Source organism: Aquila chrysaetos, chromosome 11 (assembly GCF_900496995.4).
Source record: "Aquila chrysaetos chrysaetos chromosome 11, bAquChr1.4, whole genome shotgun sequence".
Classification (NCBI taxonomy): domain Eukaryota; kingdom Metazoa; phylum Chordata; class Aves; order Accipitriformes; family Accipitridae; genus Aquila; species Aquila chrysaetos.
This window is the reverse complement of record NC_044014.1, coordinates 34,207,426-34,228,962: the sequence shown is the minus strand read 5'-3', so window position 1 is coordinate 34,228,962 and position 21,537 is coordinate 34,207,426. Positions and strand designations below refer to the sequence as shown.

The window sequence follows — 21,537 nt, the reverse complement described above, 5'->3', positions numbered from 1 at the left end:
TGTATCTGAAAGCCAAGAAGAGAGGTAGCAGTTGGAAATCTAACATAAAATCCATTATTAGTATATACCTTTGAATTTTGCTTGAACTTTTTACAATACTCTTACCTGTAAAGTTAAATGCTGAGGAGCTTTATAAAGCTCCTCCTTTAATCATGGGAGACTATAGACATGTAGCATCTAAGTGTGTGATTACAATTTCTGGCAGTCACATTAAGTCAACAATTACTTGACTATTCCTATATGAAGACAGACTAGTTCTCAAATTCAAGTATAATCCAGGGTGCTCTACCTTTAATAAGAATCAGAAAACTGTATTACTATTAGCAGTTGGAAGGGGCCCTGTTAGGCAGTTACACATTGGTATATAGACAGTCCATGTAAAATTTAAGATATCATACCTTAACTGGTCCAGGATTTGGAACTATGCCAATTCACAAGTTAACATGCCAAAATCTAGGTAAATTCTTGGGCCTTCAAGATAGAGAGCAAGGATTTTTCCAAATGTTGTTTTGCAAATACCTTCAAAACCTTAAAATGAGTTTGGCCATCTACTTGGCTTCAGTAGTAAGCTGCAATTCTTCAGTTCAAAATATCTCAATTTATATGTCTTTTGGCACACATTGCCATGCTCAAGTAAAATTTTAACTGACATCATACTGAAACAACTCAAACTTCAGAGGAATTTCCTATCATATCAAGAACAGCAATTTAGTAGTTTAGGTTAGCAGCTTTTTTTAGACAAGTGGTACCTTACCAGCACATTCCAAAGAATACAGAGTCCTTTTGTAGAGCACCCATAGTCTGGAAATAAGTTCAGTCCTTTATTGGATTTAAAGCTTTATTTATACAAAGTTCACTGCATTAATGGCAGCAATATTTGCATTGTATTTGAACTCAGCACTAATAGGTTAATATTTACACTTAGATAACATTTAAACCAAAACAAATTAAAAACACAGCCACAGTTTTAGAGCAGAAAGACAGATATAAAAGTTACAGACAGACAAACTTAATAAAAGTAATAACAATTATTTCACTCTGGTTGATTTAGTCCAAAGGTCTATCATTTCTTAATCAGATAAGCAGGAAGAGTGGATTTGTCCAAGTTGTCAAAATATGGATGGTTCAAGGCCATTTTGCCAGAAATTCTTTTTGCAGGATCATAAATTAACATTTTCTGGAAGAAAAAGGAAACACATTTACTCCCTCATGAAATGGGAACTAAAATCATGTTAAATAGGTAGATATTTAACCATAGTAATAATCAAGTAACCATAAAGACAAGTTTTCCCACTGTGTTCCATGATTTCTCATAGAAGGGAGAAGTTATTTCTGCCTACAAGTCAGGAGTACATCAGTAGTAGTGCATAACATCTCAGAAAGTGAAGAAACGCATTTATTCTCCCATTCAATAACCAAGCCCATGCATGTATCGGGGTACCATACGCACTGAACTAAATCCAGAACCAGGCATCAAGTGGCAATACTCATTAGTCTCAGCTTCTCAACTAAAGGAAATAATAAGCTTTAGGCTGTTAAAGCACAAAATGCTTACATGGACAAGTGGTCTTATGCTTGTTTTGTTAAACTGACATTGAAGAAGCTGATGTCAAATTGCTTCTACTCAGCTTAGTGCAGCTGTTTACAGTTGAAATACAAAAGTGATCACTCAGTTACAGAATCCAAACCAGAAAGTAGTATACAAGCAGGTAGAACTGAAGAAACCCAAAGTTTTAAAACATGAGTTTCTTTGCAATAAGTTACTTCAGCTGAAGACCTCAATAATAAAGTTGGTGAGAACAAATAGAGGGGGTGCCATAGACCCTAAAATAGCCCCCAGAACTTTCTAGAACAGGGATGAGATTTGTTCTGCTAGCAGTTTAAAAAAAAAAAGCCAAACCAAAACCATCTACAGTTTATATCATACAAGGGGCCAAAAAAAAAAAAAAAAGAATGAAGGAATCATTCAGCAGTTTTCTGCTAGACCTAAAACTAGCAAAGTTTCTGCAAATTTTTTGCTTTTTTTTTTCTCCTTACTAAAGGAAAGTACATTTCCAATTCAAGTAATCATGATTCTACCCACAGCTTCTCCCCCATCCCCACAACACATTTGTCTTCCAGAAAAAAAGCTTAACCAGTATTACTCTGCCCAGTATTCAGTTTGACATTTAACTATCTTTAGACTTCATCCTACAGGGAGTCTTCCAAGTTGATTTAAATCACTGAATTTCCATTTATATTCTCTGAACTCCTGCCAAATGCAACACTGTTTCTAGATTTAACCTTGCATGTCCAATTTTACCTTGTGACAGGTTCCCATTAGCTATATCCCAGAACAACAGTATCCTATATCTGATACTGATATCAAAGATTTTCTTAAAATTGACTCAGACAAAAATGGGCAAATTTCTCTGGAAAAGGGATGCTGTGACATTGAGGCTACAGCACTTGAGCTGATAGATTAAGTGACCATTTCTTCTCTGAGCAGTCTGGAACATAGCTTTTCCTGCAACTTGGTGTCTGATAGACCATAGCTTTTGATGACAGCCATTAAGTGCTTTGAAATGCTGGCAACAGCAGCCATTTAGCTTATAAAGGTCTTAAGTTTACAGCCTCACTCAAGCAATTGGTCTTAACACAAAAACATTGAACCCATTTTCTATAGCTATTTTACATACTACTTCCATCTGCAATAGTCTATAGAAGGAGAAATTAACATTTTCATTGGCACATCTGAGCTTGTGCTCTAGAATGAAATATTCAGTTTTTTTGCCTTTAAAGTTATATAGTTGCTTCAGGCTTAAAAGTGCCATAGGAAACTTAAATGGATTCCAGATGCCTAAGAATTCAGCCATACCATTGTTACCAGGCATTAATAGGAAGCTAAAATTTCAATGTTTATTATTTTAAGGCAAAACTATACAAGATTTTACAGAATTTAATATGCTTTGAGATTAGTATTGCGTTAACACCATTAGAGGAACTAGGGGGGTTTTTTTGCCTTTATTAGCAGCAGCCCAAAACATTGGTTTTATACAGTGAAGCCACAACTAAGCTCAGATGAGTACTTAGCAGGCCAGTTACACAACTGTATCAACAAGATTCACTTGCCTGTTCAATTGATTTTAGTTTGTAAATACAATCACTAACAATTCTACTTCAAACTAATTTAATAATGATGCTGTCAGTGGACACTGAGGAATTATTCCTGGCTTAAGTCAGTTATCTCTGTAAAACAATACTGCTACAAGGTTCAGAGAACTATCCAAAACAACTATATGTTTAACAAATGTTGTTCAGGTTGTCAGTCTGAACTGTGACTCTCTTTTCACAAAGAAAAATTGTGAGAAATTGTGGTCATTTGAGCTTCTTGGGTAACACTGCTTCATTCAGAGTATTTTGCCATAGCCATACCAATATGGGTAATAAACTACTTTGTTCGTGACCACATAAAACATAAGCCAGCTACATAGGTAACTGCTGTACAAGGTTCCCCTTGTACCAAGATGGTTCTGAAGTTTCAGCTTATTTTAAGACACATAGAGCACCCACCCCACCCCCCCATATGCAAGTCTGCACTGCATAAATGCAGCTTTAGGAGAGCCAAAGGATAAGTCACCAAGGTACATTCTTACATGTAGGTACATCTAACATCACACTTAAGACATGATCTAAATTAGTCTGCAGTGGCAGCACATGAGCTGGAAGAGCATTAAATGGAAAAGCCTAATGAAGACCTTGTCAAATAAAAGCTTAGCATGGTAGTTCAACTGCACAGCCACAGAACTTAAAGTAAGCTCACACTAGACACAAACTGTACCAATTAAAAGTTAAACCACCACAGCCAAAAATCTTTAGCTCAAAATTTGAAGGCAGTTGAGACAGACACTACAGACTGACTTAAACCAAGTCCCTGGTTTCACAGCTAATCAATAAATTCAGCTGTTTCCATCATTGTTTATTCAGGTAAGACCACCATGAAAGCTTAACCAAGATGAGCCCACCAAGATTAATCCACATGCTACCATAAAAGAAAAACATTTCCAACCGGATCAACAGTCATACAGCCACAGCACAATTAGTGCTGGCACCAGGAGGGTGACAGTTACAGTTTATGGGCAGGAGCCTTCACTTAGACCTGTTTGTAAAAGCTCATCCTCACTTTCAAGTTGTATCTGGCTTATTAGTATAGAAAAGCTGAGGCATAATTGCTTAATGAGAAGAATAGTAGTCTAGTCATCTATTACTTATGAAAGAGGTGAGTGAATGTCATACAAGGTGTCAATTCTACAAGAATGACAGCCCATACCACTGCTGATAGTTTGAAGATCTCCATATCTTCATTCTAGCCAAGACTGATTAGTATAGTTGAAACAACCTGTTCATCTTCTTAATCAGCAGTTTAAGACAGACTACTTACAGACAGCAGATCAAGTCCATCTTCATCTAAGTTTTTGACATGTGTTCCAAGGCTGCCAGGTTTCCATTTGGGGAACGTGTTTTTATAGTCTTGCAGGGATTCCACTTCAGGCCATACCTCGTTGTTGGGGGTCCCTAAAGCTCTATGCAAGCATAAGCAATATATTAAGCAGTTTAGTCTGAAATCTGTATGCACTACTACGGTTTCAATAGGCACACAGCACTGTTGTGCAATGCTGCACAAGTAGCAAGGAAAGGTTCACCCTGACATACCTGAAGATTCTGAAGAGCTGGTCAATCTCTGAGTCCCCATGGAAAAGTGGCTTTTTAGTTGCCAGCTCAGCAAATATGGTACCTATGCTCCATATATCCACAGGAGTAGAGTAACGAGCAGAACCTAGCAACACCTCTGGAGACCTGTACCACAGTGTCACTACCTATTGAACAAGGAAATTTCTTTTTTTATAAGTTTATAGAATTAGGTCCTCTAATTGACTGCAAGCACAATGGCTTATTCATTATTAAGCAGCATTCACAGTTTTTTGGTTAAAATAATAGCCAGTGCTACCAGTTTTAGTGAAATGACTAGTTTCAGACTTCATTTATAGACAAACATTAACTCCATTGCAGCAGTTTCTACTGCAAGCAAAGCAGTTGCCTACACCACTTCCCAAAGAGCAGGAAGCCTTTAGCACCTATCCACTAAAACCCTCAAACCTGACTTTGTGAAGCAAAAATGCCCTTACAAGACAGTGAGCAACAAGTTCTGGCCCATCTGATGCATTGTCAAGGTAATAATAGTGGGATTCATAAGATGCTTTGGAACCTTAGAGTAAAACCACAATCAGGGAGATGGAAAGCTATTGAGTAACTTTTTGATAGTTAGTTTATGACTTCAAAAACTCCCTGATTCTATTTTAGCTGTTTCATATTCAGTTATTACTAGGAAGGTAGTAAGCATTCTCTAAATCACCAAGAGGGTGTTCCAACTCACTTCATGAGTGTATACCCGCACTGGAATTCCAAAGGCTCGAGCCAATCCAAAGTCCGCCAGTTTAATCACCCCCTTGTCATCTATTAAGAGATTCTGAGGTTTTAAGTCTCTGTGCAGAACTCTTCTTGAATGGCAGAAGACAATACCTTGCAAGATTTGATACAAGTAACTCTAGAAAGGTTGAAGTGGGAGAAAAAAAAGAAAAGGAGTAACCTTTAGTACAAGTTAGTGTTCTGCAACATGAAGCTGTTCCCTCACATTAGCTCTCCCCATAGTAGTAGGAAATAGAGATCCAAAGCATTGCAGATAGAGTTAATATCATAAAGCCACACAAATTAATTCTTTATGTAACCTTAAAGCAGTTTAATTTCAGTAACGAAAAGAATTTGAAGTGGCATTTGAGAGCAAAACTCACATTAATCTTGTTATCCACAGCTGGTTCTTTAACCTTTCATTTCTCCTCAAGGAGTTAATTATACTGAAAATAAGAGCTGCTTATACCTTTGCAGGTCATCTTTAGATTAATTTCTCTCATATTAAGAAATTGTCCTCATTACCTTAACACGTGAATGATCCAAATACTGGCCAGATGGAATAGTATCCAAGTATTTCTTGAGATCCATGGAAAGGAATTCAAAGACGAGGTACAATCTTGAATCCTGCATGAGAACATCCTGAAGACTAAAAATCAAGTATACAATCAACTCCATTGCAAAATACATGGACTCACAGTTACATTTTCCCTCTCAACAGCAATACAAGCTGACATTTCCAGGTTCCTATTAAGAAAGTCTTAAAAAAGCTTTCAGTCTTCAAAGATTGACAGACTTGGTGAGTTATACTGTCATCTGGAAAATCAAGTACATCTGAAATAGTGTCAGATTGAGATAAAAACCTATATGCTTCCCCCTTAAACTTAGGTTCCCTCCCGCCTAAGTGTCAGGCACAGCAAGTCTGAGGAAAAAATATTGTTGCCTTAAAAAAAAAAAAAAAAAAAAAAAAAGGAGACTGTGAGTATTGGTGCCTAGCTTCTACCTGAAGCTGGCTTATTACAGCAGAGCCTGAATTACCAGGAGGGTTTAAGGGAATATTACAATAGGAACCTAGCAGACACAGCAGGATTTGCACAGGTTTTTAAGTATCTCCTTCATCCTTAATAGATTGTAAGGGTCCCTAAACCCAAGCATACGTACACTGAGACACTACATGGCTGGAACTTGGCCAGTTTTAAGTCACATTAGCGATAAAATATTTTGCTGCATCAAAACGCAAGTAAATATTTTGTGGGGAAGACAAGAGATGCAATCAATTCTACATGTCAAAGAGGCACTGATGGAAGTTTCACTCATAGCTTAGATGTGCCAGCTATGACAGCATCATAACACAACACATAAATCTCTGCTATAGAACAGCAAGGAAGTGACTGATGACAGAGGCTTACATAAGAACACTGAAGTCAAATGGTCTATTCCAAGGTGGCAAATAAAATGCCACTGACTGACTAAAGTAACAGCTTCAACCAGTTTTCATGAGGTACACTGTCTCCATTCTGACAATAACCACTCTGAAGATAATTTACATAAATTACAAAAATCAACAAGAATGTTAGACTACTAGAACTGGAAGAGGCAGCATGAGGAAATCTTAATTAGAAAACTGGGATAAACATGGGATTTGGGACTACAGCTATTTGCTGCGAAGCAGACCCTGTATTAAGCAGAGTGAGTAGCTCTCACCTCACTAGAATGGTGGAAAAAATTCTTACCTGAAGGGACCTAGTGCCCTTCAAAGGGTTTAGCTAAATACCAGTATATGCATACCAGACTATATTGGGATGATGCAGCTCTTTTAATAAAGAAATTTCTCGGATAGCAGTACTCGGAACACCTTCCTCCTCACTTTCTAGACGTATTTTCTTCATTGCAACCACTTGGCCTGTGGTTTTGTGCCGACCTTTATACACAACACCATAGGTACCTGAACAAAAAGACAGTGAAACATATAGGAAACACCAGCTTCAGGTACAGATAAGTCTTCGCAAATAAGAACTGCCAACATAGGCAAGAGTCCTTGCAATCAAGCATTTTTTGTTTAAGTATCTGGCTTGATTACAAACTACTTAGTTTGGGCAATTTTACCATGCAATAGTTTTGTTTGTTTAAAGCATGCCACCTATAAACAGTATCACTTGTTAGGACAGGGTACTTAGTAGCCTAAGTGTGAAACTTGAATATGTGGAAGATGTAGTTGTAAAGTCAGATATTATTTGAGTTCCGGGTTGATTAACTTTCAGGCAAGAGCACTATACCTCTTCATCCCCAAGGGGTTATGATTTTGCCATTGATACATCATATTAAAGTGTTAAAGGTTTAGCTGCAAAAAAAGTAGTGCTCCCTCTGCAGTTGGAGAAACTGTCCATCCATTTGTCAGATCTATAGAAATACCTCTAGCACAATCCTCAGTGCAGGAGAGAGGGTAGTGCTGTGAGTCTCAGCAGAAGCTAAAATTAGAACCAGTAGTAAATCTCAAATCAATAACCTATTTTAATCATCAGTGTTCACAGAAGCAGAACCCTCAACAAACCAAGACAGCTTATGTATTCTCTTTTCATCCTTCTTGAAGCATTAATCAGATTAATCTCAAACAAACTAGTTTCCTTCAGGAAGAAGGATTAATGCACAAGGCTTCAGTTACAAAGCTTTGTTACAAGATTCAAGCCCATACATTTTGCGATTACCTTAGAGCACCTTCTCAGAGTAATGTACCGCAAGTTCTCAAGTCTACATAAGGCTAAAGCATTATAAAACACACTACATAAAGCTTCCACATTTAACATAGGCTAGATTTCCAGTGAAAGGGGGGTTTGTGACTAACATCTGCATTGAAGCAATCTTCTTAGTGCCTTACAGCAAATTAATTGTTAAAATTCACTCCTCCAGAGGTTTACAATCTGCTCTTTCCCTTGACAGCCATATTGACCAGATATGATCTGAGCAGAACAAACCACAAGCCACTACTCCCTACCAGCAGCTCCAAGCAAAATAAGTATACCATGCAGTGCAACTTCAGGAGCAACTGGTAAAAAAGTTCATACACAAAGGAATGAAGGAGCTTCCTACATTGAAAAGCTGGTTTCAGGCCTCAGAACATACTTTTTTCCCCTCTCTTGGAGAAAAATCACACCATTAGCCATCAATATAAAGGTAGACTCTTCTCAACACTGATCAGTTGTTTCAAATAGATCATGTATGTCATCTTCAAAAGAAGGGCAGTCTGAAAGCTTTCATGTATAGAGATAATTACCACAGTAAGCCACAGGCTTATTTTGCCAGTTAGTTGAATCTCAATAGTTCCTGTAACAGCCAGAGTGCACAGAGCTTCTATGACACACTTGATAATTCAAATCGTGGGGCATTACAAGCCTCATGGTTCTCCATACTTACCTTCCCCAATCTTCTCTATTTTTGTGTAATCATCCATTGCTATGGTTATCCCTGAAACAAACAGGAAAAAAACCCATGAGGGTGAGTTGCTGTCCCAAACACAGCCAAGTCACTGAAATTATGCCAGGTCTTTAGAAGCTAGTTTTGTCTTACATAATTAGGATGTAACATGGAACACTTACCGTTCTCCACAACAAAAACACAGGTTTTTATTCAGGGTTCTGACTAGAAAAACTACATCCCAAAGGATGAGTGGGCACCAACTCAAAGGAGAAAGATGCTTTTGTGAAGAAAGCCCATCCAAGCAACTGAAAAAAACCACACCCTACTCATTAGTTTTATGTAGCTACTCACTAGCGGGAACCCTACTATCTAAAATTCACACGGTTTGATGTTAGCAACATCAAGGAACACCAGCCCCGTATCATTTGGTAAGTACACAGCACAGTCTTCAAAGCTACAAACCTAAACTACATTAACAGGCACAAGATGCTAGGAGCCATCAGCACCTGGTGGAACCAGCACTTCACACCTTCCATGCTGCTCTTGACCTCCTTCACTGAGCACAGCTGAGCTTTAATACCAGGTTCGGAGGCGTTGCGAGGTAACAAACGAATCTGTAGTTACCTGCCGCTCCAGAGGAGGTTTCCGATTTCAGGCAGTCACTAAGCAAGCGAGGAAGGGCAGCGAGCGCTTGCCCAGAGCCCGCTAACGGCGCAGCCGAGGTCAGGAGCACACTTCCATTTCGGTCCGGCTCCTGTCACAGGTCGCATCGCCTCGAAACCGGGCCCGCGTACCGTCTCGAGCAGCTGGCGCCCTGCCCGCCTTCTCCCCCCCCCCCCCCCCCCCCCGCCGCCGCCGCCAGCTCTCACGGGCGACCTCGTCCCGCTCAGGCAGGGACGGGGGGGCCGCGGCGCGCCCCAGCACTCTGCCCCACCGGGGAGCGGGGTCCCCTCCGCCGCCCGGCCGGGGGGGCGAGGGCCGAGACGCGGCACAAGCGGAAAAGCGCCGACACCCCCCCTCCCCCGCCTGTCAGCCGCTCGCCCCGCTGCCGGGCCGGGCGGGGAGCGGCGGGCTCAGCCCGCGACCCCGCGCGAGAGGAGGCGAAGAACAACCTCGCCCCGCAGCCGTTACGCGGCCGCGCGCACCAACGGCCGCGGAAAAGCAGCTCCCCCGCCCCTCCGCGGGGCCAGCGCCGGCCTGCCCGGGCTCAAGTCCCCGCACCGTCCCGTCAGCGCTCCGCCGGCCCCCGCTCCCCCGCACCTGAGGAGGAGCCGCCGCGGCCGCCGAGCCCGCTCCCCGCCGCAAAGAGATCTCCAGGCTCGCTCAGGGGCGGGCGCGGCGCATTCGAACTAGCCGCGCGCCGCCACCCTCCGCCAATGGCCCCGCGCTGAGATGATTCAAAGCGGCCAATCAATGCGGGGCGCTCCCGCGGCGCGAAAGAGAGGCTGAAGGGCGGGTTCTGCCTCCGTGGTAGAACCGGCGCGGCCGGGCGCGGCAAGCTGAGGATGCGCAGGGCGTCCGCTTGGTTCGCGGCCGGTGCCGGGGGAGGCAGGGCTGTTGGCGCGGGCGGGTAGTTGCCTGTAGTCTAAAACCTTTTTGCCCAAATGGTGAGATACGAGGGCACTCGTGCAATGAGCTGCTCTGGGACGGCGCTGATGGGTGAACTGGTCGCTGCTCAAATGACACATTAGGCTGTTTGCATGGTATAGGGAACGTAATCGTACTTGGATCGACCTAGGTTCGTGGCTGCACCTGCTCCTTTTAATCAAGGAAGCCTTTTAGATTTAGATGCCACGGCCGGCTAAAGCATAAATTCATTATTTGTGGCTGCAAGGCTGCTGATCTGTGAAGTACTGCTGTGACTTTTGAAGCTGGTTTTAAAGTACATGCATTAATAAAAGGTCATTGGGTAACTTAATTCCCCAGAAGCCGGGACATATGTCTGTAGGCAAATTAAAGTTCTGTATCACTGCTCCCAGATTAAGAACAATTAGTCCCTATGCTACCACAGCTTCCAAAAGAAGGGTCGGAGGCTAGAGAGGCATCTGCTGGCTTTGCTCAGGGAGTGCTCTAGCAGTTGCAACCTCATTCCATCAGTAGCTGGGGAAGTAGTAATGCCATACACTTATATAAAAAAAAAAAGAGCCTGGGAAAATACTATTCCAAACATTGCAAAATTGTGTTACTTAGAAATTTCAATGCTAAATAGATTTGCAAAGCAAATGTGTTTCTAGTTTTATAGGTCTTTCCCCTACAGGATAATTTCACTGTGGATTCTGTGATGCTGCTGACCCACTCTGCCACCCATTTCTCATCGGCACCAACACCCCTGGGCCAATGTGCTCCTGTGGAAACCTACAGTCCCTGCAGGAGTGAGATACAAGCACCACTCCATGTTGTTGAAGTAACTGCATTTTTCAATTACTTCATTGCACTGGCTTACATCATCCTTGAAGGACAGCATTGCTGCTCCTCTTCAGTGCAAGCAGGGCAGGCTGCTGTATACAGAAATGTACAGCTTCTCCCCTTCTTAGCCTCGCCTGTGCACGCTCCACAGCTTTGGGGGGATTGCTTTCTACAGCCAGCACAGGACCGGAGCTACTGCTGCTGACTCTGCTGGACTAATCCTTGTCCAGAGACCTTAGAAATGTGGCCAAAGTCCACCTTTTCCTTCAGATAAAAAGAAAACATGTCTGGGAAATCCCAGACATATGGTAACCTTTAGTTAACTTGTGGGGGGCAGGGGAGGGGTAGTTAGCAGTATCATGAACATTTAGTACTATAAATTAATATAAGTTATATTAAAATATATACAGATTATATTTATATATAAAATACACTGTGTCTGGAAGTACTGAATATACTGATCGGAATTTTCTTGAAAGTGACATTTTCTTTTTTTCCAGTTTTAACCAGATTTAGTTTAAATATACATATATATATAATATAGCTGTGCTCATACAGTCATTTCTGTTGGACACTAACCGTACCTTCTCAGAGTGCTCACTGAATTTTCAAATTCTTTGAGAATACGTCTTTTTCCATATATCCTATTGCCTCATGAGTTTTGAGTGGCAAAGACCAGGAGGCACCAGAAGGAAAGCTGGTCGAAGGAGAACAGCTCTCTCTTACACAGGAGCCCGGCAGCCTTACCTCTGTTTCACACGTGAGGAGGCTGCTCCACGAGCCAGTGGCATGCAACACCGTGATCTGTGCGAGGCGGTGGTCCCCTCAGCTAGTGCCTGAGATGACAAGTTTAGCCTTTTCTGACACCATTAGAAAAAACCTAGGAGGTGGATGGCTTGGAGATCATCTGATTGCCATTGCACTCGAAGCCCAGCATTAACTGCCCCTGCCTTCGCGTCTGCTCTTGTGATTCTGCCTCACTGCACCAATTGTGCTGGCTTAATCACAGGTAAGCAGCTCAGGGAAATTATTTTGCCACGGTCTCCGTGTTCGATGGACTAGTAGCTGTGTACCAACACCTTATAGCAACGGAGAATGCGATTGTGTGCAGTGGTTTTCTTCAGGAACAGTGGAGGCTGCTTTGCCCTTAGTGCATGCTAAGAGTGCTCAGTGGCCGTGAGGGTGGGTATAGACTGAAAGCAGCTTATGCCAATTTCAGCTTGTCCCTGTCACTTCACAGCACAGTTGTGCATGGCATAGTTCCATGTACGCTGACAGAGGTGCTACGTGCTCCATGCCCACACTCTCTGCACTCGCTTTCTCTGTCCCTCTGTATAACAGTAAGCTCTAGCTACCTTGCTTATGAGGCAGAGTACATGTAAGTATAGAACTGTCATGGCATTAATTTGTCAAATATCAGGCTAACAGTTCTCCTTACCTAGCGTTTTCCTCCCTCTCGCTGTTGTCTGCATATCCTTAAGATATAAATCACATCTCCTTTCTGACTGGATAGTGCTTATCTTGGGTTGATCATTGCTTTAGACATGGCAGTAACTAATGATTGAGACAACTGCTACAACTACGTTTGTGTTGACTTTTGTGTTTGAAGGCATTTACTGTTCTGCTTGAAGGAATAGTAGCAGTGAGCCTACAGACAACTGAGTCACAGATGGACAGATGTGGGAATCCCTAGGACTGCTGCTCCCCTATACAGCAAAACATGGATCCAAGTGCAAAACCGAGGGAAAACTCAAAGGTAAACAGCAAAGGAATCTAGGTCTACCCTGACAATATGATGTTAATTACCATTTTATTTATATAAATGGGCAAAGGGCACGTGTATTAAAAACTCTTTGGCATCCAAAACTTCCACTTGGTTGAACTGCAATGCTATTTGTGTAAGGCATATAGGATCAGACCTACAATGCCAAGCTTGTATTATAGTGTTCCAGTTGTATTCGTGGCTAAGAACCCAGTGTAATACTCTGAACAACTCCTTCTATGCTGAGTAGAGGGCAGCTGCAAGAGTCAATATCGTCTTGTCTTTCATATATTAATCATATTCTCCTCAGTAATAGCGTCACTGTAAGGAAGAGAGCAAGTGTATTCTGTCTTTTACATAATGATGTGATTAAAAAAGGTCAACTGGTTTGTGAATACCAGTGAGGGTATCTAAATAGGTTGTGTTCACTATACTCAGAAGCAGATAAATACAAACATTGATTAGCTTCTTTTAACATTTATTAAAAACAAAAGATTGTTTTGTTAGTATGACAATGCAAAAGTACAGTAGGAGAGATTTAGTACCATTTAGGAAAGCAAGATAATATTAGAGGGATGATATCTCTTTAACACATAGCTCAGGTGCATTCACAGGCATTCAACCTGTTAAATGCCACTTGTTATGCAGGACAGTTCCTGCTATCAAGAAACACAGAGACTCTTTTTTACCTAAAAACCCCTAATCACTGATATGATTACAATAACAAAAATATCATAAACCATCCCTTCATTTCAAATTATGCAACTGTAGGTAAAAGGAAACATCAGTGTGGTGGTTATTCATGGGCTTGTATCTTCCTGGAGGAAACGGTGGCTGAATTTGAAATCAGGGGAAGTTCTGCCATGAACTTTGCAGCAGCACATGAAGAGGAGTGAGCAGAGAGCACCGTGCACAAGGGAGCTTGTGGGAGGGACAGTGGGATGCGCAGAGTCCCCAGCCAGTGTGTTGGGGTTGGCCTTCAGAGGCTGAAGCATGTGCAATCCCTGGATGTAAAGTCCAAAACTTTTCCTCAGCTCTGGCTTTGCTGAACTCCTGTCCCACAGCAGGGAATGCTTCACTGTCACTGGGGCTCTTCCTTTAGCATGAGACACACAGCTGGTTCTAGAGAAATACCTACAAACACCCAACCTGGATTTTGTTTTAATAATTGTAATTAAACAAGAAAGGTGAACAGGGCATATGTACCAAGCCAGGGAGGGGATGGGGCGGGGGGGGGGGGGAGAAAAAGAAAAAAGCACCTTTTGTTTCTCTAGAGCATCTGGGCAAAAATCCAGGCTCCACCAAAGTCATTGGCAAAACTCCCATTTACTTCAGTTGGGCAAAGCTTTCACTCCTGACCCCTGTAAAACCAACCTTAGGAAAAGGTGGCTGCTTCCTGATTTTAGTTTTTGCATTTCACATGGCTTACAAGCTGAGAAGAAAAGTGGCAGAAGCTAATAAACTGCTTTTTAATTGCTGTTTGGGTGTACGAGAGCAGCAGAGGTGCATTCAGAGTTACACGTGGAGTTCAGCTCTTAGCCCTGACGTAGGTGAGCAGTGCCCCATGGTTGGAGGAGACTGGTGTTGGGGTAAATGGGAGGGCTGGTTAGCAGAGCCCTCCAGCTGAACAAGGCAATCTCAAGCCCCATTCCCTGAGGCTTTGTCGAAATTTAAGGCTCTGTCAGTATAGCTGTAGCAATATAACTCTGTCAGCAATCTTCCTCAGGGAGAGACAATTATGCTAGCTAAAAATCTATTTGCTGGTATAGCTGTTCCTTTTGAACAAATAATACTCTTTTTTCCAATTACCTCAGGTTTTCTCTGCGCTCCTTATCCATTTATCCTTTTTCATCTTACGACAACCACCTGCTACTGTGCTCTACCAGATCAAACGCACTGCAATAGCATATTTAAATTCCAAACCTCCGTCAGGGAAGCCTGACCTGAAACCTCTCTTGAAGTAAGGGAAGTTAACTTTTTCTTCCCTCCAGGTATCATTTCAGCTGCCAAAAAAAGAAGATGTACTCTTCCAGGTGAGAGTATAGACGAGACAAGTGAGGTATGTAAGCCTGTGGAAATGGACTCTGGATTTACATGTACATGTCACACTTGAATTTGTTTAAAAATTCTTCTTCCTATTTGTTGTGAGAGTAGAATTACAGAACACTTTTCACTTCAAATAAAAATGATTTTTTTTTTCCTTAAGGTGTTTTCTTCTTTTACAGTCTGCAAATTCCATTTAAGTCTTCACAATTTTCCTTCCCAAAGAGCGATGGAAGGTGGTACGCAGTGATGGCGTGGTATGTGAGTTGTATAAAAATAGCATGTGGCCCAGTCACAGAGCTTCTAATTGCCACTGCCAGTGATAGTACCACTCATTCCTAAACATGGCCAGCCTTGCTTCACGCTTTCTTTAAGCCAATGTGGAGGTTGTGATCCTTTTTTTCCCCAACTCCTCTAGCTCCTGGTTCCCTGAGTGGGCTGAGGAAATGAGTCACATCCAAAATAAGAGGGATAAAGACATTTGGGGGAATTAACTTCTCCATCTAAGACACAGCCAAGGTCTTTGATTAAATATTTTTAATTGGCTCTATATACCAAGAAAAAAGTATACACTTTATAGAGGGAGTGAGAAGCAATTAGTTACAGAGTATCACAAAGATGTATAAACACCTATAGTCAGTTTATATAGCTGGGTGTTCACTTTGTAAATTGCATCTACAGGACTAAGGCCCGTTGTAGTAAGAAGTAACTGGATTAAGCTGTTATCAGTAATATTTCTAGGTAAATTAGCGCCTAATAGCATTTGTTGTGTTTAACGGCTGCTAATTGGCAAATCAAGTTCTAATGAAAACAGGAGAATAGGTTGGTGCACCAGAACAGGCTTTTGAGAGGGGAGGAAAAGTAAAATGATGTGATAAAGTCATTTAAATCAAACCTAAAATAATCTTAATTGCTTTTATCAATACTTTCACAATTGCAAGTGCTGTGATAAAACACACTTAAATAAGATCGATTAAAATATTTTTTTAATACTGAGAAAAACTACAATCAGAACTACTGCTTTGATCCATGCAGCAGCTCATGTGTGAGGTTTGCATAGCCATCAGCTTTGACTGAAGGGGGGGGGACGGACACGACCCCCCAGACCGACTGACCCAGGCTCAAGCGCGTTATGAGTGGGTATCAGCTAATCATTGCCCATAGGAGTAACTCCCGATTGCACTCAGTGCGTGAGGTAGTCGTTCTCCTGTTGCTTTTCACATGTGAGTGACTTTGAATTTGCATTATAGTAAACATACTACACCTGTAGGACTCATTATGGAAAACCAGCGGCAACCCTCTAACTACGGCGAGGAATTCATTAGCGTCAAGCTAGAGGATTTGGTTCGCTTTTAAATTTTCTTCAAGAAACTTCAGCTGGGCTCCTCGAACCGCATCCTCCAGAGTGATCCGCAGGCAGAAAGGAGCAGCAACCGAACCACCCGACCTGCCCTGCCGCAGGCCGCCGTTTCCAGGTGAGCCGCGGTGCAGGGGCGGCCGCCCGACTCTGGCCCTTCAGAGCCCTGCGGTAGCACCCGTCCTCCCGCTGGGGAGACGTCGGGGCGCCCCCTCCCCTCAAGCCATCCCGTTGCGGGCGCTCCCGACCGCCCCCGCCGTCGGGGGCTGCAGCGGCCAGGCCGCGCCCCGTTGCCCAGCGTCGGGGCGGGACGGGACGGGGAGGGCGGCGGCCCCCGGCGTGGGCGGCCGGGCCCCGGGAGCCGAGCGTGCCCGCCCTTCCCCTGCCTACCGCGGGAGAAGAGGAACCGGTGGGGCCCGGCTCCACCTGAGGGGGCGGCGGTGAGGGGCAGGCCCGCCCGCTGGTGGGGGTGAGCCCGGGACGGCTCTGCCCCCGCGCTGGGCGAGGTGAGGAGAGGTGCCTGGGAGCGCTGCAACATGGCCTCCTCCTCCTCCCGTCCCGCGGGACGGGGCGGCAGAGACCAGGTGAGCGCGCAACCCTCGGTCCCGCACCACTGCCGTCGGGCGGGGTGCGGGCAGGGGCGCCGGTACCGGCGGCTCCTCCTGCTTTTTCCTCCTCTATCTTCCCTCCTCCTCCTCCTCGCCGCTCCCGGGCAGAGCGGGGTCAGCGCCCGCTGGGCTGCGAGCGGCGACACCGACGGCGGCTCGCGGGCGGCGGTTGCGGTGGGGCGCGCGCAGCGGGAGTGGGGTGGCTCGCGCTACCGCCGCCGTTAACGGTCAGCGCCTGTCAGCGCCGGCCTCGGGCAGCCCGCCGGGAGGGGAGCGGCGCGGCACGGCACGGCCCGGCCGGCTTTGCCCGCCCGGGTGTGAAGGCTGGAAGTGGACAGGGCAAGACGAGCTGCCTCTCCCCGCCGCGAACGGGCGCCCCTGGCCGGGCCCGGCCTCCCCCGCTGCCTGGCTGCGGGAGAGTCGCGCTGCTCTGAGTCTCCTGGGGTAAAAGGTGGCAAAAACGTCTTTGAAAACAACAGCGTGACTGCACGTTAACGCCTGTGCTTTCAGGAAATAAGGCGCTTCAACGCGCTGGTAACGAGTTAGTGTATTGCATGTGCTTTGCTTGTCTGTTTTTCACACCTCAGTCAGGAAACAGCGACGTGCTTCTGGGATGGAGGCTGAAAACCCTCTTGGGCGAGGGCCAGAGTTGCAGCCATCCTTGTCTGGCACCCGGCCGCACACCCGGGCCTGCAGGTCGCTGCTGGGGAAGCAGGTGGTGGCTGGCTTACACCCTGTCACTTGGGGGGCATCGAAGGGGTGTCCGGCTCAAACCGGCTTCAGCGTCGCTTTTGCTGGCAGCGGGGTGGGTGAAAAGAAGGTGCTGTGGAAGGCTTTGTTGCAATGTGGCACAGGAGTTGTTTTTTCTCCCTGATCCTCCCTCCTCCACAGTGTTTAGACCCAGGCCACAGGGTCAGGTGAAGGAGTTTTGCTGCTGTGTTGTGTGTCCCTTAGGTATTCAATGTGATCGTTTTCTGTTTATTGCTCTTAAAATGCTGCCTTGTGTCATGAGTGAGCGGACTGGTCCGACGTTCTTCTAGCTGAACACAAATGGCATAGTCAATTTTAACTGCAGAGACTTGTGTTCTCAGGGGAAAAAAAGAGCACATGTTGGCCTATTACACAATGTCTGACCAGCAAAATGACACTTGTCCCAGCTGAAGTAAGTTTTAAGGGATTGGGAAAGTATGATAAATGTGAATGACTTTGGGGGGGGGGCTATATGCCCAGAACTCCTGAAACTAAAACTGAAAACTCTAAGATTAAAGCTCTAATTAATCAAGGGTGAATAAGCTTTGTCCTTGTAACTTTTTTTTTGGTGAAGTTAGTATCTTTTGAATCATTAAACCTCCGGGCTTTTAACATCAGTTTTGCTACCACTTGGAACATTTAATAGCTGTCCAGTTATCTCTTTTCATTGTAGATCACTATGGTTTCTCATGTTTCTCCCTCAAATCTGTCCAGTCTTCATGCTTTAAAATGGAATGTAAATTAACACCCCAAGAGGACTGATCAACTGTAAGTAAAGCACTGCTCTGGTAGTCAGGTCCTCTAAGTTCTGGCTCAGCAAGCTGCTGTTCCCCCTGCCCATCACTTCTTCATTTCCTGAGACCTGTGTTTGAAGGAGAGCTTCTAGGATGTGAAGGCAGCATTTCTTACTGTGGTGTTGGTACTCCAGCCATTTTTGCTTCCTCTCTGTCAACAGTTGGCTCAAGGATAAATGGAGATGATGTGACCTGTTGTGGGTTCACAAAGTGGGCATCTTCCAAACTTATTCTGAAAGGTTTATAGTCTAGGCTATGTTGAAAGCGTTGAAACACTGAGTACTTAAAGAAGGTGACTGTGCTCAGTCTCCAAACTATGTTACATCTCGGGCTTGGACTAGCCTCTGGACTGTTGGGGAGATTCAGCTTTGTCTTCTGGATTCTGATCTTTCAGACCATCAGGGGCAGCAGATTTCCTATTGGTTTGAGAAGACAGTTGGGTCAGGCTCTAAACTTTTTGGGTGTCTTTTTGTATGGTGGTTTTTGGGGGTATTTTTTGCCCTGAAGGGTGGTGGGTGTGTAAGATGCTCCAATCTTGAGACACTATTAATCCCCAGTGTTGGAGATGGGGGTATGCTTTGAAACAGTCAGTGTTTTTAGTGAGTTCCTTACAAGAATCTTTTCTGCCATCACAAATGTCACTCTGATGTCCTAGATACTTTACGTGGGAATTTGCTAATGCTCATTGCTTGATTTCTGTTACAAAATGATATCACGTGCCATTGCTCTGTTAATACTTGCCAGAGAATAAGGTTGGGGATTTTTGTTACCGAAAAAATTTTTACCTCTCCCATCTTTTCCAGATACTAACTTATTGGCCGTACTTTTTTTTTTTTTAGAGACAATGAGATCTAGCTGCTATAATGCAGTGATTTGCAAATTCATGTGAATAATTAAATCTGGATAAATATTTTCCTTTTTTTTAAAATTCTATTTCCGGTTTTTCCTAAGATAACTTCTAAGCTTTGCAGAGGGAGTCAAAATTGTTGTAAAGGCATAAGAAAGAAAATAACTTGCTATTAAAGATATTTTTATATTGCTGTACTAGTTTGCTGTTAATTATTAGGATGGCTCTGATTGCTCCTTATTTCACTTCAATGTATTCTAAAATGTTTTGTTCAGAAGTTTGTATTTTTAAAAAGCAATGGGAAGAGTAGAATGCACTTTTTAGTTCTTTTGCTGTGATAGTTCTGAGCCTCAACACTGAGTACTTTTAAAAGTCAGCAACTAAAAGTAAGTTAATTATGCTTGTAGGTCACTGACAGTGCTGTGTTTTTGTTCTGTAGTGTTTATATCTGGTCAATTTACAGTACTGAAAGTTTGGGTATTGTCTATTGCTTGTAGGAGATCTGACTTTGAATTCTAGAAATGAGAAACTTATACTTTTTTTTGGCCAATTAACTTAAAACTGGGGCATTGGTGGGAAATGAGAGGAGACAGTAGTCACACTGTTGTGCAGGAGAAGAAAAAAAACCCAAACTGTTCCAATATGAAAGCCATGTTATACTTGCATAATAAAAATAATTTACTGTTGAAGTAGAAAACTTATTTCACAAATAAGCTTTCAAGTGTGATCTGTAAGACCGCAAGTCCAATCATAGCTGCTCTGAAAAACAATAATAAACCTAAATTTTCTCCAGTCATTGAAAACTTTGGGGAAAATGGTAGTTCTGTAGTTGAAAAAACCAAACAACCCTCCCAAGCCCTGAAACCCCCTGTCTGTGTAGTATATAGATCAGACTACCTGAGTCTTAATTCTAGACAAATGTTCAATATAGGCAAGTTCCTGCCACTGCTGTCTATTCTGGTTTTATCATACATTTTTAACAGTTCAACTTTGCTTTTTTTCTCCACTCCAAAGTTCTTGACTTCTGTTCTTATATACTGTTGTTTCTCAAGATTCAGTGCTCTTGACACCATGTAAAAACTGTTGATGTACTAATCCAGTGGTTGATTACCCATTAAAAGTTATTTTTGCCACTCTCTGTGTTCTGAAGTGTGAATATTTCCCATATACATTAGGTTTCATGATAAGCTGTTGACAATGGTACTTGTACTCCTATTGGCGTGGCTCTCAGAATGACAAAATAAGACTTGGCATGTTACGTTAGTTCTGAGAAAGGCAATATTTAATCAGGCAAAGTTTCATTAGCTCTTTGAGGGAGTTTGATGACAACTTGGTCCAAGGAAGCCTTTTTTTTTTTTTTTAACAGCTCATGGCACTTGTTAGCTTTTTCCAGAGAAGCAGAGAGTGGCATAGAACCTGGGGCAGGAGGGTAATATAAAATATTGCTGTGGGTTTTATGCTTGAATTCTGAAATGTATAATGCTAAATAGGTATTTATGATGCTGACATGTCTAAGAAGGAATATAAGAGTTTTGGAGTTTGAATTTTCCAAAATGAATCCTTCAAAATAGTTTTAAATATTTTTTTCTTTAATGTGATAAAACTAATTTGGATTCCATTCCTTTCTTCCCTGAAAAATTTGAGAAATTAGGCAAAAATTGGAAATAAAATGTTGCTTTCTCTTTTTCTTTTTTTAATCTAGGGAAGAGGGGGGAAAAGAAGGAACTCCAAACTGTTACTCTTATCTTCAGTAGTCAAGAAATGCTGAAACTTTGCTACTCTTTTGATAACTTGCATGTACTTCTTGATGATTGGTGCTAGTAGCTCTTGCTCTCAACTGTTGAATTACTTTAGCATTCACATAAAATACATAGCAAATAATAGTTGCTTGCACTATATGTTTCTGCTGTCCTTGCTGTTGGGATGCAGTATGACTATGTAGAGAGGATATGTTACAGGTTGAGAATAATGAATGAAGAGGACAGCAAAGAAAATTGCTTTATTGAAATATTGACTAGTGTGATGGTGAAATTCTGATGAACTGTGCTCAGCTTGTTTCAATCATTGCGTCATTGTTCATGTGATGACTGTGTACTCTTATAGTCTTGCCC

General features: G+C 43.0%; 2 protein-coding genes across 8 annotated transcripts in view; one reads left to right on the top strand and one right to left on the bottom strand.

Annotated features, from left to right (window-relative positions):
• Nucleotides 1–832: 832 nt before the first annotated feature.
• On the bottom strand, nt 833–10,228 carry CDK1 (cyclin dependent kinase 1). 6 transcript variants are annotated; one of them, XM_041127469.1, is made up of 9 exons: nt 10,120–10,228; nt 9,039–9,164; nt 8,857–8,907; nt 7,234–7,390; nt 5,971–6,094; nt 5,414–5,584; nt 4,693–4,856; nt 4,421–4,562; nt 833–1,177 (listed from the first exon to the last, which is right to left on the bottom strand). In XM_041127469.1, the coding sequence occupies exons 3-9, from the start codon at nt 8,891–8,893 to the stop codon at nt 1,064–1,066; spliced, it is 909 nt and encodes a 302-aa protein (XP_040983403.1). In that variant the 5' UTR covers nt 8,894–8,907; nt 9,039–9,164; nt 10,120–10,228; the 3' UTR covers nt 833–1,063. The 6 variants fall into 6 exon arrangements, with proteins under 6 accessions (XP_040983403.1, XP_040983404.1, XP_029887075.1 ...); XM_041127470.1 differs by lacking the exon at nt 10,120–10,228 and adding an exon at nt 9,322–9,464; XM_030031215.2 differs by lacking the exon at nt 9,039–9,164 and having other exon boundaries at nt 10,120–10,223.
• A 6,458-nt stretch (nt 10,229–16,686) lies between these two features.
• ANK3 (ankyrin 3) overlaps nt 16,687–21,537 on the top strand; it is a 382,076-nt gene continuing 377,225 nt past the window's right edge. Inside the window, exon 1 of one of the 2 annotated variants that reach the window (XM_041127047.1) lies at nt 16,687–17,011. In XM_041127047.1, coding sequence (XP_040982981.1) covers nt 16,964–17,011 — 48 coding nt within the window. In that variant the 5' untranslated portion in view covers nt 16,687–16,963. The remainder of the gene's footprint in view (nt 17,012–21,537) is intronic. The other variant, XM_041127049.1, reaches the window with a different exon arrangement.